The sequence below is a fragment of the Tursiops truncatus genome, chromosome 3 (genome assembly GCF_011762595.2).
Source record: "Tursiops truncatus isolate mTurTru1 chromosome 3, mTurTru1.mat.Y, whole genome shotgun sequence".
Taxonomy (NCBI): Eukaryota; Metazoa; Chordata; class Mammalia; order Artiodactyla; family Delphinidae; genus Tursiops; species Tursiops truncatus.
Genome location: NC_047036.1, coordinates 42387861 through 42403526, shown reverse-complemented (window position 1 = coordinate 42403526; position 15666 = coordinate 42387861). Strand labels below are relative to the sequence as shown.

The 15666-nt window shown below is 37.5% G+C and overlaps 1 protein-coding gene across 6 annotated transcripts in view; it reads right to left on the bottom strand.

Annotated features, from left to right (window-relative positions):
* The window catches only part of MTREX (Mtr4 exosome RNA helicase), a 136109-nt gene that overhangs the window by 62312 nt on the left and 58131 nt on the right, over positions 1 to 15666 (bottom strand). For all 6 annotated transcript variants that reach the window (XM_033852861.2, XM_033852862.2, XM_073802118.1 and 3 more), the window contains 2 exons: positions 14180 to 14305; positions 10084 to 10234 (listed from right to left, as the gene is read on the bottom strand). In XM_033852861.2, coding sequence (XP_033708752.1) covers positions 10084 to 10234; positions 14180 to 14305 — 277 coding nt within the window. The remainder of the gene's footprint in view (positions 1 to 10083; positions 10235 to 14179; positions 14306 to 15666) is intronic.

The following is a 15666-nucleotide window of genomic DNA, read 5'->3' as shown; positions in this document are numbered from 1 at the left end:
AAAATGACTACACAACACAATCTACAGATTCAATGCAATCCCTATCAAACTACCAATGGCATTTTTCACAGAACTAGAACAAAAAATTTCACAATTTGTATGGAAACACGGAAGACTCCGAATAGCCAAAGCAATCTTGAGAAAGAAAAATGGAACTGGATGAATCAGGCTCCCAGACTTCGGACTATACTACAAAGCTACAGTAATCAAGACAGTATGGTACTGACACAAAAACAGAAATATAGATCAATGGAACAGGATAGAAAGCCCAGAGATAAACACACACATATGGTCACCTTATCTCTGATAAAGGAGGCAACAGTATACAATGGAGAAAAGACAGCCTCTTCAATAAGTGGTGCTGGGAAAACTGGACAGCTTCATGTAGAAGAATGAAATCAGAACACTCCCTAACACCACACACAAAAGTAAAAGTCAAAATGGATTAAAGACCTAAATGTAAGGCCAGAAACTATAAAACTCTCAGAGGAAAACATAGGCCAAACACTCTATGACATAAATCACAGCAAGATCCTTTTTGACCCACCTCCTAGAGAAATGGAAATAAAAACAAAAATAAACAAATGGAACTTAATGAAGGTTAAAAGCTTTTGCACAACAAAGGAATACATAAACGAGATGAAAAGACAACCCTCAGAATGGGAGAAAATATTTGCAAAGGAAGCAATTGACAAAGGATTAATCTCCAAAATTTACAAGCAGCTCATGCAGCTCAATATCAAAAAAACAAACAACCCAATCCAAAAGTGGCCAGAAGACCTAAATCGACATTTCTCCAAAGAAGATATACAGATTGCCAACAAACATATGAAAAGACACTCAACACCACTAATCATTAGAGAAATGCAAATCAAAACTACAGTGAGGTATTACCTCACACCGGTCAGAATAGGCATCATCAAAAAATCTACAAACAATAAATGCTGGAGAGGGTGTGGAGAAAAGGGAACCCTCTTGCACTGTTGGAGGGAATGTCAATTGATACAGACACTATGGAGAACAGTATGGAGGTTCCTTAAAAAACTAAAAATAGAACTACCATACGATCCAGCAATCCCACTACTGGGCATATACCCTGAGAAAACCATAATTCAAAACAAGTCATGTACCACAATGTTCATTGCAGCTCTATTTACAACAGCCAGGACATGGAAGCAACCTAAGTGTCCACTGACAGATGAATGGATAAAGAGGTGGCACATATATACAATGGAATATTACTCAGCCATAAAAAGAAATGTAATTGAGTTATTTGTAGTGAGGTGGATGGACCTAGAGTCTGTCATACAGAGTGCAGTCAGAAAGAGAAAAACAAATACCGTATGATAACACATATATATGGGGGGAAAAAAAAGGTTCTGAAGAACCTAGGGGCAGGACAGGAATAAAGATGCAGACCTAGAGAATGGACTTGAGGACACGGGGTGGGGGAAGGGTAAGCTGGGATGAAGCGAGAGAGTGGCATGAACATACACACACTACCAAATGTAAAACAGATAGTGGGAAGCAGCCACACAGCACAGGGAGATCAGCATGATGCCCTGTGACCACCTAGAGGAATGGGATGGGGAGGGTGGGAGGGAGACGCAAGAGGGAGTAGATATGGGGACATATGTATATGTATAGCTGATTCACTTTTTTTATAAAGGAGAAACTAACACACCATTGTAAAGCAATTATACTCCAATAAAGATGTTTAGTAAAAGAAATTATATTGTTTGGTTTTTTTGTTGCTGAGTTGTAAGTGGTCTTTATATATTCTGGATACTAGACCCTTATCAGTTACATGATTTACAAATATTTTCTCCCACTCTGTGGGTTTTCTTTTCACTTTATTGTTGGTATATATTGAAGTGCAAAAGTTTTAAAGTTTAGATAAAATCCAATTTATTTATTTTTTCTTTTGTTGCTTGTACTTTTGGTATCTTATGTAAGAAACCACTGCCAAATCTAAGGTTATGTAGATTTTTAGCTATGTTTTCTTCAGAGTTTTATGGTTTCAGCTGTTTATTTAGGACTTTCATCCATTTTCAGTTAATCTGTGTATATGGTGTGAGGTAAGGGTCCAAATTCACTTTTTTTGCATGTGGCTATCAACTATCACAGCAGCACCACAGATATATGGGTTTATTTCTGGACTCTCAATTCTATTCCATTGACCAAACTCCTGTATTTAACCTGTGTGCTTCAGTTTCCTTACTCACAAAATGAGGATAACAATAGTAGCCATACCCCACAAGGCTATAATTAGAGGCTGACAGAACATATGGAAAGTACTTAGCTAACAGTATAGCACACTGTAAACACTGAGGAAGGATATTACTGTATTATTATTATTATTTTAAAATTATCATCTTCAACCTTCTCACAGACTGCTCCCGCTAACTTCTGGTCTTTTGCACTCTTTTCGGCATTTAGGTTGTTAATTTATTTTTTTGGAAAGATGGAAAAAGATAAATGTGATAGCCTAGGACTATGATATCAGGCATGGGAATAAGCAAAGTTTTTGATTTCTGAACCCTCCTTAATACCCCACGCATGTCCAACTTCTGGCTGAATTCCCACCCCACACAGTCATCCTTATACACAACAACAAATCCAATCTACTGCATGGAGACAGAAGGGAAAGATGTCGTCACCAAGTTAGATCTTCTGACTAAAAACAAACAAACAAAAAACTATTAAAAGTTTGTTTCTCTCTCCAATTTCCCAGGTCTTTTCCTTTCTGCATCTATTCTAAGTAGATGACACCAACTTAAAAATTCACTTAGGAGGCATCCCATTTTAAAAGTAAAAAAAGAAAAAATAATTTAAAGAAAGTATTTAGAAGTCACTTCTCTTCCTTCCCTCTGAAGAGTACCCACCTGCGTCATAGGCAGCTCCTAATTTCCACTGGCACACTGTAACCCTGCATCCTGCTCCTGTGAGCTGATCACTAGAGAACTCTGCCTCAAGGGACTTCCTTCCTGCAGACTCAGTTTCAAGAACCCTTACCAGCCTTGCCAGCCTCAGCTTACCTCTGTGCCCCTCAAGTTTTTCTATGAGCTTCTATGAGCTTCTGTGAGCCAACCCTCACCTGGACACCCTTATATCCTTAGTATCCAGTATAGCCTGGCCCCCAGGGCTTCAACGCGGAGTTTATCCATGAGTCCTTTCCTGCAGAAGGTACAACCACTTCCAATGACAGGAGGACTTCGTCCTGCTTCATTTCACTGTTAGTCCTAGACAATGACTTATTTTTGGAAAAGAATATGCCTTCCAGGCAACTCTTGACTCTTCTTCCCATCATTGAGGATTTCTTGTGTTCAGATTTATAGAACTGAGGTATGAAAGAATAATCTTGGGGTATGAGGGGTGTACCAGAATAGAACAAACAATATGCATTCAGAAAGCACCCCAAGAGAAAAAAAAAAGTCAACTTAACAGCATTTCCCATCTGTAAAGAGATAGAGAATAACTACATGGTGGCTGGTAGCTTTTTTGTTTTTATCATAATAGAGGAGGGTTGCAGGGCAGAATGAGCAAGAATTAGCTCCACAGAACATCTGGACTCAAGCTGAAACCCTAAGAGACGGAGCTAACTGAGGGTGTATGATGGCAAGGGCAGCTCACATGTGGTGAGAACTTTATAGGAGAAAAAGCAGTTTTTAAAATTATTTAATCTGAGCCTCCTAATGCTTTTAAGTATTCAAAATAGTTGCTATAATATCTGTATTATTCTTCTGGGACTCGAATCACAATTAGGAGACCTGACCCAAATCACATGCCACATGGGAGCAGGACCAAACATTAGAACCCTAAGGTCCAGTTCCAGGATTTCCCTCATCCTTAACAATGAACAAACCATCTCATTTCATCTCCAGATGCTCAGGAATCTTTCCAAAGTAAATACATACATATAAATTTCCATCTGTTGATGAAGACTATAATTTCATAAATAATTTTGGTAAAAAACCTAAATCCATAATTTTTTAACCATATGTTTAAAAAACAGGATATATGTATCTCTGTAACATATACTATTATTAAGTTCCTGCACTTGCGTTTGTAGAAAGGGGGCTTAGGTCAATTTGTGCGAAGAACTTTTAGCATGCAATCTACTGGGTCAACATCTGGCACCAACTGTGACACTCCTCTCTACAGCTCTCCTTGCACTTGACTTCTCTCTTTCTTAGAAAAGTCAACAAGAGCAATAACAATACTTCCATTGTACTTGTCCCTGGTCAGACCTCCCATAGAAAATACTATTTACCTCTGGGCACCACATTTTAAGTAAGACACATTTAGACATTTAAAAAGTTGGATGAAAAATTAGCTATAGGAAGAGACTGAAATGTTATCAGGGATGTGTGAGGAGACCCAGAGTTTGCAGACCATGTCCTCCTCCTCTAAGCCTATTTATTTGTATTAATTGCTTATTTTTAGTGACACCAGAGTCAGATCTGCCGAAAAGTCTGCTGAAGTATTGAGATATGTTCTTTGGAATTTTTTATCTTTTCTTTGCTTTTTGTTTTTACCTCTAACTTCTGGTCTTTTATACTCTCTTAGGCATATTGCATTATCCTGGTTATTTTTAAATGAACTGCATTACTTTTTACATGAACTGTATTCCTTTCATTTGAGAATAGAAGGCTATTCTTAACACGTTATAAGAGTAAACATTATCAGAAGAAGATATGATTTAAAAAATGTGGCAGACTAAAGTCAATAAGAGGTTATATGAAAAGGAAAAATATACACTGAAATGCTAATCTTGCTGCCTTACCAAAAGTTACAAAGTAACACTGCAGGTATCAGTGGAATACTAAATAAGCACTGACAGGAGTTGTTTATGGAGAGATGATACACAAAGATTCTGCCTGATGCTTAAATACTGCCCCCATCCTCCACTCCAAATCATTTCTGTTCTCAGGCAACTTAACTAATGAATCAAAAGTTTGACAGACAGTTTAAGAAATCACATGTGTTTTGTATCTAGTAAGAAATCACATGTGTTTTATATCTAGGACTCTAAATACAGATATATACCACTCCAGGAAGTTAGTTTAGGTGCAGCCCACTTTTTCCCAAATTAAGGAAAGTATATCTTGCACACCAATCAAAAAGTAGAGGAACCTCAGTATAATAAGCTGGTTTTCCTGCAGTGTACCGCCATAAGAAAGCCTCAGTATCTTAGGAAACAGCATGTGAGATATGCCCATAAACTCTTAAGACAGTCTGCAATCAACTTCCCCCTTTTGAGGGAGAGGGGTGATGGGGTTCCAAAAGTATATTTGTATCATATAAAACGTGCAATAGATACAGACCTGTGAGTGATGGGGAAATGGACTGCTACTCCCAGTACTGAGCAAATTTTACAAAAGGTTAAAGTTTAAATGGCTTTACTGATGTATGGCATTACTATCATTAATTAAAACAAGCACTTACTGAGAATTTAACATAAATGATCTCATTTAATTTTCATGATTTGGATGAACTAGATATTATTCCAATTGCATAAAAGAGCAAACTAAGGCTGAAGCAGTCTGTATTCAAACCCATGTCTAACTCCACAGCTCCTGCTATTAACCATGGCATTATCTATTAATGAAACTAAACAAAAGGATTAAAATTAAATCTGCATTTCTCTTTCCATTTTTCTTTCCAGTAAAGGAACAGTGAAATCCTAGAATTAAAATAAATAAATAATTAATTAATTTTTGGATGCGTTGGGTCTTCGTTGCTGTGCGTGGGGTTTCATTAGTTGTGACAAGCGGGGGCTGCTCTTCATTGAGGTGTGTGGGCTTCTTACTGAGGTGGCTTCTCTTGTTGTGGTGCATGGGCTCTAGAGCACAGGCTCAGTAGTTGTCGCACACAGGCTTAGTTGCTCCACACGGGCTTAGTTGCTCTGCGGCATGTGGGATCTTCCCAGACCAGGGCTCGAACCCGTGCCCCTGCGTTGGCAGGCAGATTCTTAACCACTGCACCACCAGGGAAGCCAGAAATCCTAGAATTTTTACTGTTTGTTTTGTATTTTTTTAAAAAACATTTTTTGTTGTTGTTGTTGTTGATTCTCACAACCCCATGAGGGAAATACTGTTTGCTTTTGTAAATTTATTTATTTATTTTTGGCTGTGTTGGGTTTTCATTTCTGTGTGTGGGCTTTCTCTAGTTACGGCGAACGGGAACTACTCTTTGTTACGGTGTGCAGGCTTCTTGTTGCAGAGCATGGGCTCTAGGTGCACGGGCTTCAGTAGTTGTGGCACGTGGGCTCAGAGTTGTGGCACATGGGCTTAGGTGCTCCACGGCATGTGGGATATTTCCGGACCGGGGCTTGAACCCACGTCCCCTGCACTGGAAGGCGGATTCTTAACCACTGTGCCACCAGGGAAGCCCCAAGAATTTTTACTCTATGACTCACTGGAAAATCTACTGTGGATTCAGTAAATCAAAATGAAAAACGTCTCATGTATGACAGCCATTTAAGTTTGTTGTAAAAATTAAAGCAGTGTATTTGTAAAATAAAGATTAATTCTGTACTTCCAAAGATAACAGTCTACATTTTAATTTTGGTATACTTAAGGTGGTAAAAATAACACCAGGTCTCTTGAAAAGATTCTATGTATCGATAGCAAAAGGAATCATACTCTTCCAAGTAATAAGTGAAATGGAAATAAATTTCATTCAAGATGTATTCTGCAATTTAAAAGCACAGAGGATAGCCCCTATCACCTCTACCCATCTCCTCTTACACTACGTGCTCTTTGGTCACACAGCTCAGCCCTGCAAACTACTAAAGGTGTTGCAACTACCCCACAATTATCACTTTCATCACTTAAATTCCTACTTCTTCCACTAAATATACTTTTGATATTTAGTCTATTTGTTGGTTCCAAAATATTAGCAAAACAGGTCTCACCCCTTTAAAAAGAGAGCTAAGGGAAAGGCAAGGATAATTCAATTGCAAGAGGATTCAAGTATGTGGTAGCAACACAGGGGGTAGGAGGTTATGTTAACAACCCTTTTAAAACATAAATCAGTTAGAACCACACTGAAAACAACAGCAACAACAGTTGGGGCTTGCCTCTCCCGTTGCGGAGCACGGGCTCCAGACGCGCAGGCTCAGCGGCCATGGCTCACGGGCCCAGCCGCTCCGTGGCATGTGGGATCCTCCCGGACCGGGGCACGAACCCGCGTCCCCTGCATCGGCAGGCGGACTCTCAACCACTGCGTCACCAGGGAAGCCCCCAATTTTTTCTTTTTAAGATTTTTTTTTTATGTGAACCATTTTTAAGGTCTTTATTGAATTTGTTACAATACTGCTTCTGTTTTGTTTTGGAGTTTTTGAACCTGAGGCATGTGGGATCTTAGCATATGGGATCTTAGCTCCCTGATCAGGGAGTGAACCCGCACCTCCTACCCTGGAAGGTGAAGTCTTAACCACTGGACTACCAGGGAAGTCCTGGTGGCAATGTTTAAGCTCACAGTGTGGGTAGCAGTCTTGTTCAAAGTCATATTGAATAATCTGAGCCCAGCTAAAAGTCCTAAGGGCTTTAAATAAATGGGAAAATACTTGGAGAATTCTCCCTCTATCCCCTGCTGTACCTGGGATATTTTCTATGGAATTACAAAAGAATAATAGAAAGTGAAGTTTAAAAAGTAACTTACTTTACCAAAGGGTAAGGGTGGGGGAGGGATAAATTGGGAGTATGGGATTAACAAAGGCACACTACCATATATAAATTAGATAAACAGGGTTTTACTGTATAGCATAGAGAACTAGATTTAATATTTTATAATAAACTATAATGGAAAAGAATTTTAAAAAAGGAACATAGATATATACATATATATGTGTATAACCAAATCACTTTGCCGTACACCTGAAACCAACACAATACTGTAAATCAACTATACTTCAATGTTTTAAAAAGTAATATTTTTTAAAAATCTGACTCATGGGCTTCCCTGGTGGCGCAGTGGTTGAGAGTCTGCCTGCTGATGCAGGGGACATGGGTTTGTGCCCCGGTCTGGGAAGATCCCACATGCCGCGGAGCAGCTGGGCCCGTGAGCCATGGCCGCTGAGCCTGCACGTCCGGAGCCTGTGCTCCTCCGCAACGGGAGAGGCCACAACAGGGAGAGCCCCGTGTACCACAAAAAAAAAAAAAAAAAAAAAAATCAAAAATCTGACATCTTTTTTTATATATAAATTTACCTACCTATCTACCTATCTATCTATCTATCTATCTATCTATCTATCTATCTATCTATCTAAGGCTGTGTTGGGTCTTTGTTGCTGTGCACGGGCTTTCTCCAGTTGCGGCGAGCGGGGGCTACTGTTTGTTGCGGTGCACGGGCTTCTCATTGTGGTGGCTTCTCTTGTTGCGAAGCATGGGCTCAAGGCACGCGGGCTTCAGTAGTTGTGGCTCATGGGCTCTAGAGTGCAGGCTCAGTAGTTGTGGCGCACGGGTTTAGTTGCTCCATGGCATGTGGGATCTTCCCGGACCAGGTATCGAACCTGTGTCCCCTGCATTGGCAGGCAGATTGTTATCCACTGTGCCACCAGGGAAGCCCAAAGGTAAGTCTTAATATCAGCCAGCTCAAGAATTTTTTTTTTTTTTTTTTTTTTGCCGTACGCGGGCCTCTCACTGTTGTGGCCTCTCCCGTTGCGGAGCACAGGCTCCGGACGCGCAGGCTCAGTGGCCATGGCTCACAGGCCCAGCCGCTCCGTGGCATGTGGGATCTTCCCAGACCGGGACACGAACCCGAGTCCCCTGCATCGGCAGGCGGTCTCTCAAACACTGAGCCACTGAAGCCCAAGAATTTTTTTCATTGTTGTCTTTTTTTCAGCCAGAGAAGTTACTACATCTATTCTTGTCATATTAAAAAGGGATGACCCACACTTTAATAAAAACAGCATGGGTTAGTTAGGAACTGGAGTCCAAGTCAAACCTGCCATCAATCAAATGTGTAACCTTATATACAGACTTAACTTCTCTTATGCCTTATTTTTTTACACCTGTAAAATGATGCCAAAGCTTCTTCCAGCTCTATATTTTGTAATGAAGAAGCTCTCTTAATTAAGACCAAAGAAATTAAGAGGAAATAATTATGATGTCATCCAGGTAAGGGTAAAAAAAATGAGAATTTAACTTACTTGGATGTTCCAAGCCTTTTCATTTTTTTAAGGTATATTATTACACTTCATTTACTTTCAGGTGCATAAAATTGAGTGGTAGTATCCTATCCACGATAGAAAGATATCTCAAATTTGCCTTTATTGTTAAATAAATCATAGTACATTCATAAAATGAAAATATTATGCAGTTATTAAAAACCATACTTTCAAAGAATAATTGAAATTAAATTTTAAAAAGCCAGAATCAGTGAGTTAATGTAAAGCATTTAACACAAGGTTAGCCATATGATAAATGTTTAACAAATGATATCAACTATAATAACATTGTTGTTATTAGCAAAACATTGTTAATCCCGACTTTGAAAAAAATATGAAAAATATGTATGAAAAATAAAAATGATTGAAGAACCATGAAGTGTTAGCAGTGGTTGTGTGGCTGTCTGTGTGAGATTACAAATGGTCTTAAATTTCCTTTGTATCTTTTGCAAAATTTGGGTTTTTTTTTTCTTTACAACTATGCATTGTTTTTATAAGATTTACCCAAACCAGAATTTTAAATCTTTGCTTCTGTTTTAGATTTTAATCAGTTCTATATGATAATCAGCCACGATCTTCTAGAATAAGGATCAACACACAATTCTACTTGAACACAGTTACAATAGAACACTTACTTCTTTGACTTTAGAAAGCATTATATTAATTTTGAATATCATTATTCATGAATATGAATTATCATGTGATATGTCTATAACAATAAATTATATTAAATTTGAATTAACCATAGAATTATGTCCTGATAGTGTTTTATTTTAAAATGTTCTAGTTGGTTACAATGATTTGGCTTACCAGAAAAAAACCAATGGCTAAAGCAGTCAATGACACCGTAATTTTGCTATTTGGTCTACCCTAGCTAAATGAGGCTGCTATGGTAATTTTATACTTACTCTCTACTACTCCTGGAATTGCTCTATAATGCTGAAACTGGTAGAAGGATTTTTCCAACATGTACTCAGGATTTATTTCTTCTACTCGTAGTAAGTTCAAGACCATGTTGTAGGTCAAATGGAAAGCACTATTTAGTGGATCAGCTGAGCCCTGAGAGAAAAAAACATGTCAATGTTATAGATTTTAAAAATAAATTCATAACAATATTTTTAACCTCCTGAACTGCTTAACAGTTTAGTCTTCGCTAAGGAATACTACAGAAATGTATTAAGTTCTTTCCTTTAAATGACCAATACAAAGTGATAAAACAGTTGATCTTTGGGAAAGTGAAGGAGGGGAAAAAAAACACCAACGAGGACAGTAGCAGTTAAAATACTGTTGGCCAAGTATGTTTAGCTCTCTGCCTTCTAGGTACTTGACAGGATTACACATTTTGCCCTCAGTGGGGAGGGCAAATAAGTTTCAGTGATGTTATCACTCCCTGGTCAAATATTTAACTGCTGGTGTGAAAAGCTACATTTTCCCTGCTGGCACAGTGACTGCTAATGTTCAAGATGGTGGTTTCTCTATCAGCTTGAATCCCTAAACAATAATAAGCATAGTCTCTTTTGTAAACGTGCAATGAACAAGTAAAGAGAAACAAACCTTTAAGTTACTGGATTTAGGTTTGTTACTGCAGTATAACCTGGCCTATGCTAATAGAGCACACTAAATTTATTTCAAAATGACATTCAGAAAAAATTAGTTATTTTGAAACTCTCAGCTTCCTGAAATGACATAAAACTGCCTAAATGTTTCCCCAAAATTTACAGACCAGTCTTTGTCAACACTTTGGTAATTCCTCTTTCTCCTCCTAATTGTGGCTGTTACCAAAGAAGGGCTAGTTACAATAGTGTGACCTTAATTTGCAACAAGGTTTATGTCCAAAATACTTCCTTGAGATCTAAACTTTTCTTACAGTGTTTCTTCAGGAATACTTTCTCTTTTCTTTTCTTTTCTTCTCTCTCTCTCCCTCCTTCCTTCTTTTTTTTTAAATATATATTTTTTGGCTGCGTTGGGTCTTCCTTGCTGCTTGCGGGCTTTCTCTAGTTGCGGGGATCGGGGGCTACTCTTCCTTGTGGTGAGCAGGCTTCTCATTGCGGTGACTTCTCTTGTTGAGGAGCATGGGTTGCAGGCGCACGGGCTTCAGCAGTTGTGGCTCGCGGGCTCTAGAGCGCAGGCTCAGTAGTTGTGGCGCACGGGCTTAGTTGCGCCAAAGCATGTGGGATCTTCCCGGAACAGGGTTCAAACCTGTGTACCCTGCACTGGCAGGCAGATTCTTAACCACTGCACCACCAGGGAAGCCCAGGAATACTTTTTTCTAAATGCAAATACTTCCTAAGATTGAAAATTGTTATGTAGTGCCCAAATGAGAATGACCAAATTCTTGGGAGATACATGCTGAAATATTTAGAAGTGTCACAAAACATGCAAATCTTTAAATGGCATAGCAAACTACACAAACACTGTTAGGGTATTCAGAGGCTTTTAAATTGAGGTTCATAAGCCAGCCTTATTGCATTCAGAATTATAAATGTATGAATATATGATTTTATGAGGAGAAGGAGCAGAACTTTCAACAGTCTCAAATGGTGGTATTCCTTAACTCCTGAAAAATCAAGAGCCATTTACCCTAGGGGGTTAGTTAGTAAGTCCCTAAAACCTTATTTTTTATCCACTTTCCTTGAAAATAGGGCCAAAGGGATATGTGGAGTTAGTATGAAAATCACATTCTTGGGGAAGAGAGGAATGAAAGACAACTTCAGCTACTTCATAATTTTGCAAACAGACCAACTTTTTACTATTATTTTTCTTTTCTACTATTACCTCCTTTAAGAAATGTGGGGCTTCAATATTGCAAATGTTTATTTCCAACCTCAAGCTCTGCTTCTATATTCAAACTGCTGTAGAATACACCTATCTGAATTCTCCATCACCTTAAACTCAACATAGCATTTTAACATTGTATCCAAGTGACCCCAGGACAACCCCAACTTATACCTGATATATTGATATAATTATTAATAGTCTCTTCTTTCAGTATTACAGTATCCCAATTTGATGCTAAAAAATATGGCTATACAGCCGTTCCCCAGTGTCTTCGGGTTCCCTATCTGAGGATTCAATGAACTGTGGCTCGCAAAATCCTTGGGAAAAAAAATTGCAGAAAGTTCCAAAAAGCAAAACTTGAATGTGTCATGCAGCACAGGCAACCATATACACTGTATTTATGGCTATTTAAATAGCGTTTACATTGTATTCCATACTATAAGTAATCTAGAGATGATTTGAAGTATACGAAAGATGTGCATAGGTTATAAGCAAGTACTCTGCTGTTTATGTAAGAGACATGAGCATCCTCTCATTTTGGTGTTTTAGTATACATGGGGGTTTTGGAACCAATCCCCTGAGAATACCAAGGGAGGACTGTAACTACACAGAATACTATTTACTCTTAAAGAAGAAAATTCTGCAATATGTAACATGGATGAACTTTGAGGATATTATGCTAAATGAAACAAGCCAGTCTCAGAAAGACAAATCCTGCATAATTCCTCTTATATGAGGTATCTAAAATAGTCAAATTCATGGATTTAAAGAGTAGAATGGTAGTTGTCAGAGACTGAGAGGAGGAGTAATTGGAAAGTTACTAATTAAAGGGTATCAAGTTTCAGTCAAGTGAGATAAATAGAGATTTGCTATACAACTGTCAACAATATATTTTACACATAATAATTTATTAAGAGGGCAGATCTCATCTTAAATGTTGTTTGCACAATAAAATTTAAAAACCCTTTTATTAAATGAAATGAAAGACAATAGAAATTTACACTTACAGGGTAACAAATCTAGAGATGTCAAGTAAATGGAATGAAAAAATCTGTACTAAAGGAACCAGATGCTGCCATTAAAATATTACCTCCTGACTCGATTATTTCCATACACAGAGTACGAGGTAAGAAAAATAGTGTTTATTATATGCGACAAAATTTAAAGACTAACACAAATTTTCAGTCTTGACCATTTCCCTAAAAGAAAGAACTAAAGTTATATGGACACTTAAAGATGGGTTTCCAAGTGTTAATCTTTAAAACTGAAAATAAGACACCATATGATCACTATGAATATGTACAGATAAGCTTTGTCTTTACTCATATAAAAACATTTAAAAGAAAAAAAAGAAAAAAGAACTTTACCTATTTTTGCTTCAGCTTACAGGCTTCCTACAACCATATCTCAAATTCTCCATGCAGTTCCTAAGTCTTAGAAGTTGAACACAGTATATTTCAGAGATATTGACCTATGTATGTCTTAACATGTTTTGAAGATTATTTTAAGTAGCTAATCAGCTGGCAGTTAATTTTATATTTTAATTCATGTTAAGCTTCCTATCTTATTGATAGTGTTCTCTATGGATATGCTTAATAATTCCTTACTATCAATACATGGAGAAGGAGAAGGAAAGCAATCAGGTAGGTCAAACTTCTTTGAGAAGCTCTTCAAAATAAAACAAAAATCTTAGACAATCCAAAACACAAATATTAAGCAAGCAAAATGAACAGGTTAATTTGAAATAAAGCTTATAAATTTATTATTGGGATATTATAATCTCTCAACAGGATGAATTAGAATGGTAGATTGTAGAATTAATTCATGAAACTATCTGGGCTTACAAAGGTATAGGAAGATAACTGTGCACAATACTGATAATATCTGCCCTACTTCCTGCGCTGATAAGTGAGAAGCGATTTGTGCAGTGGAGTGGGCAGATATAGAGGTATCTCAAATTTGGAGGGCAAAGTAAACATTTCTGCCCTCTGCAGATCTCCATCCCCTCCACTGAACGACTTGCTCTTTTCCTATTAGAACAGAAAGTAGGGTACAAAGTATCAGCAATTTGAGCAGTTACCCTCTTCCACCTTCCTAAGCCCAGACAGTTTAGTAAACTAACTCATCTACTCAGAGAGGTATTTGAACTGACACATTTAATTTCAATGTGGTCCTGAAGTATGTTTCTCAAATTCCTGGTGAAGGCACAGAAGCTTAACTTGTTACCTTAAGTAGTTGTTTTCCAATTGTTGGGCTCATCTTTTCATCTACCATAAGAATTACAATTCCTCTGTCATCCATTCCCCTCCTTCCAGCACGACCAGACATCTGAATGTATTCACCAGAGGAAATCTGAATGAACATAATTAAAAATGCAAAGTTTAGGAGAAAACCTGGTGAAAAACATATTCTTAAAATTATTCTTATCATAAAGTTCACAAGCACAAGCTACACATTCCAAGACAGCAAACAAGATTAAAAACATGAACTTTTAGGAAAGTTTAAGTAAAAAGACAAAAATGCAAAACACTTAAGAATAATGTTGCAAAACTAAATTTTAGCTCCAAAATGATCAAATAGCTATAGAGAAATACTGGCTAATTCACCGGCATAAAAAATATCTTTGAACTAGATATTCTGGAAAACAGGAAAGTTTAAGAAAGCAAACAATGACCCAAACTCTATTAAATACCGATTCTGTCTTGATCATAACAAATTTTCTTAATTTCCAAATGAGATTAATATAAAAATCAACACATACAAAATGCACAATTTCTATTTTCTCACTGTATGTCCTTGGCATTCAGAAGAGTCCATTCATCACTAAGAACCACCTAAGGGAGAAAGGTTAGTAAGTCTCCCATGCATAGTCTTTCAGGGTAAAATTGAACCACCTGAACACTGGGCAAAGTTTTATCTGTAAGTACATGTGTACTTTTCTCCTCTTGGAAGGGTCCAGCATGTTCGGACTCTCAAAAAATGTTTGACTCAAGAAGAGTTGCAAACCACTGTGCTACTAGAAGGCATATTACTGATAGCATCAAAAACAGACCTAACGACCTGGGACCAACCTTAAAGATCAAAAAAGAACATTTCAAAAAGGCAGTCCAATAAAATCTCAACAGCACTCAAGGGCATTGTTACATTTTGACACATTATGATTTTTAGATTTCATAATTAGGATCTTGAATCATCAAGAAATGGTTGTTTTCTTAAATTCAATTACCCACTTAACTACATACCCTTCCCTGGGGTCCACTGGATGCCAAGGAGCAGGTAAAGTCACGAAAAACTTATTTATTTATTTTCTTGTAGCATCAGTTTTATTCAAAGAATTAAGTAATTTTAAACTGATGATGAAGAATTTTAAAATTTACATTAACTTAAAATATAAAACATATGGAAGACTTTATCCACTTTGCAATTAAAAATTATATTCTACATGAAATAGTCTTCTTTTGACTTAAAAAAGTCACAAGTTACAGAAAGTTTCTGAGGCCTTCTCAAAACTTTGAGGCCTTCTCAAAACATAGAGGCCTTCTCTATAACGCCTCCATGACCACTTATATACAAGTAACTTCTTTTCTTGTGTTCTATCCTTCCTATACATATTTCTCAGAGCCCATAAAATAAACTTCCACCTGCACTAAGTCTCTTCACAGTAGGGATTAGTTTGGTTTTGTTTTAAATTTAGCATCCTCAGTATCTACCAT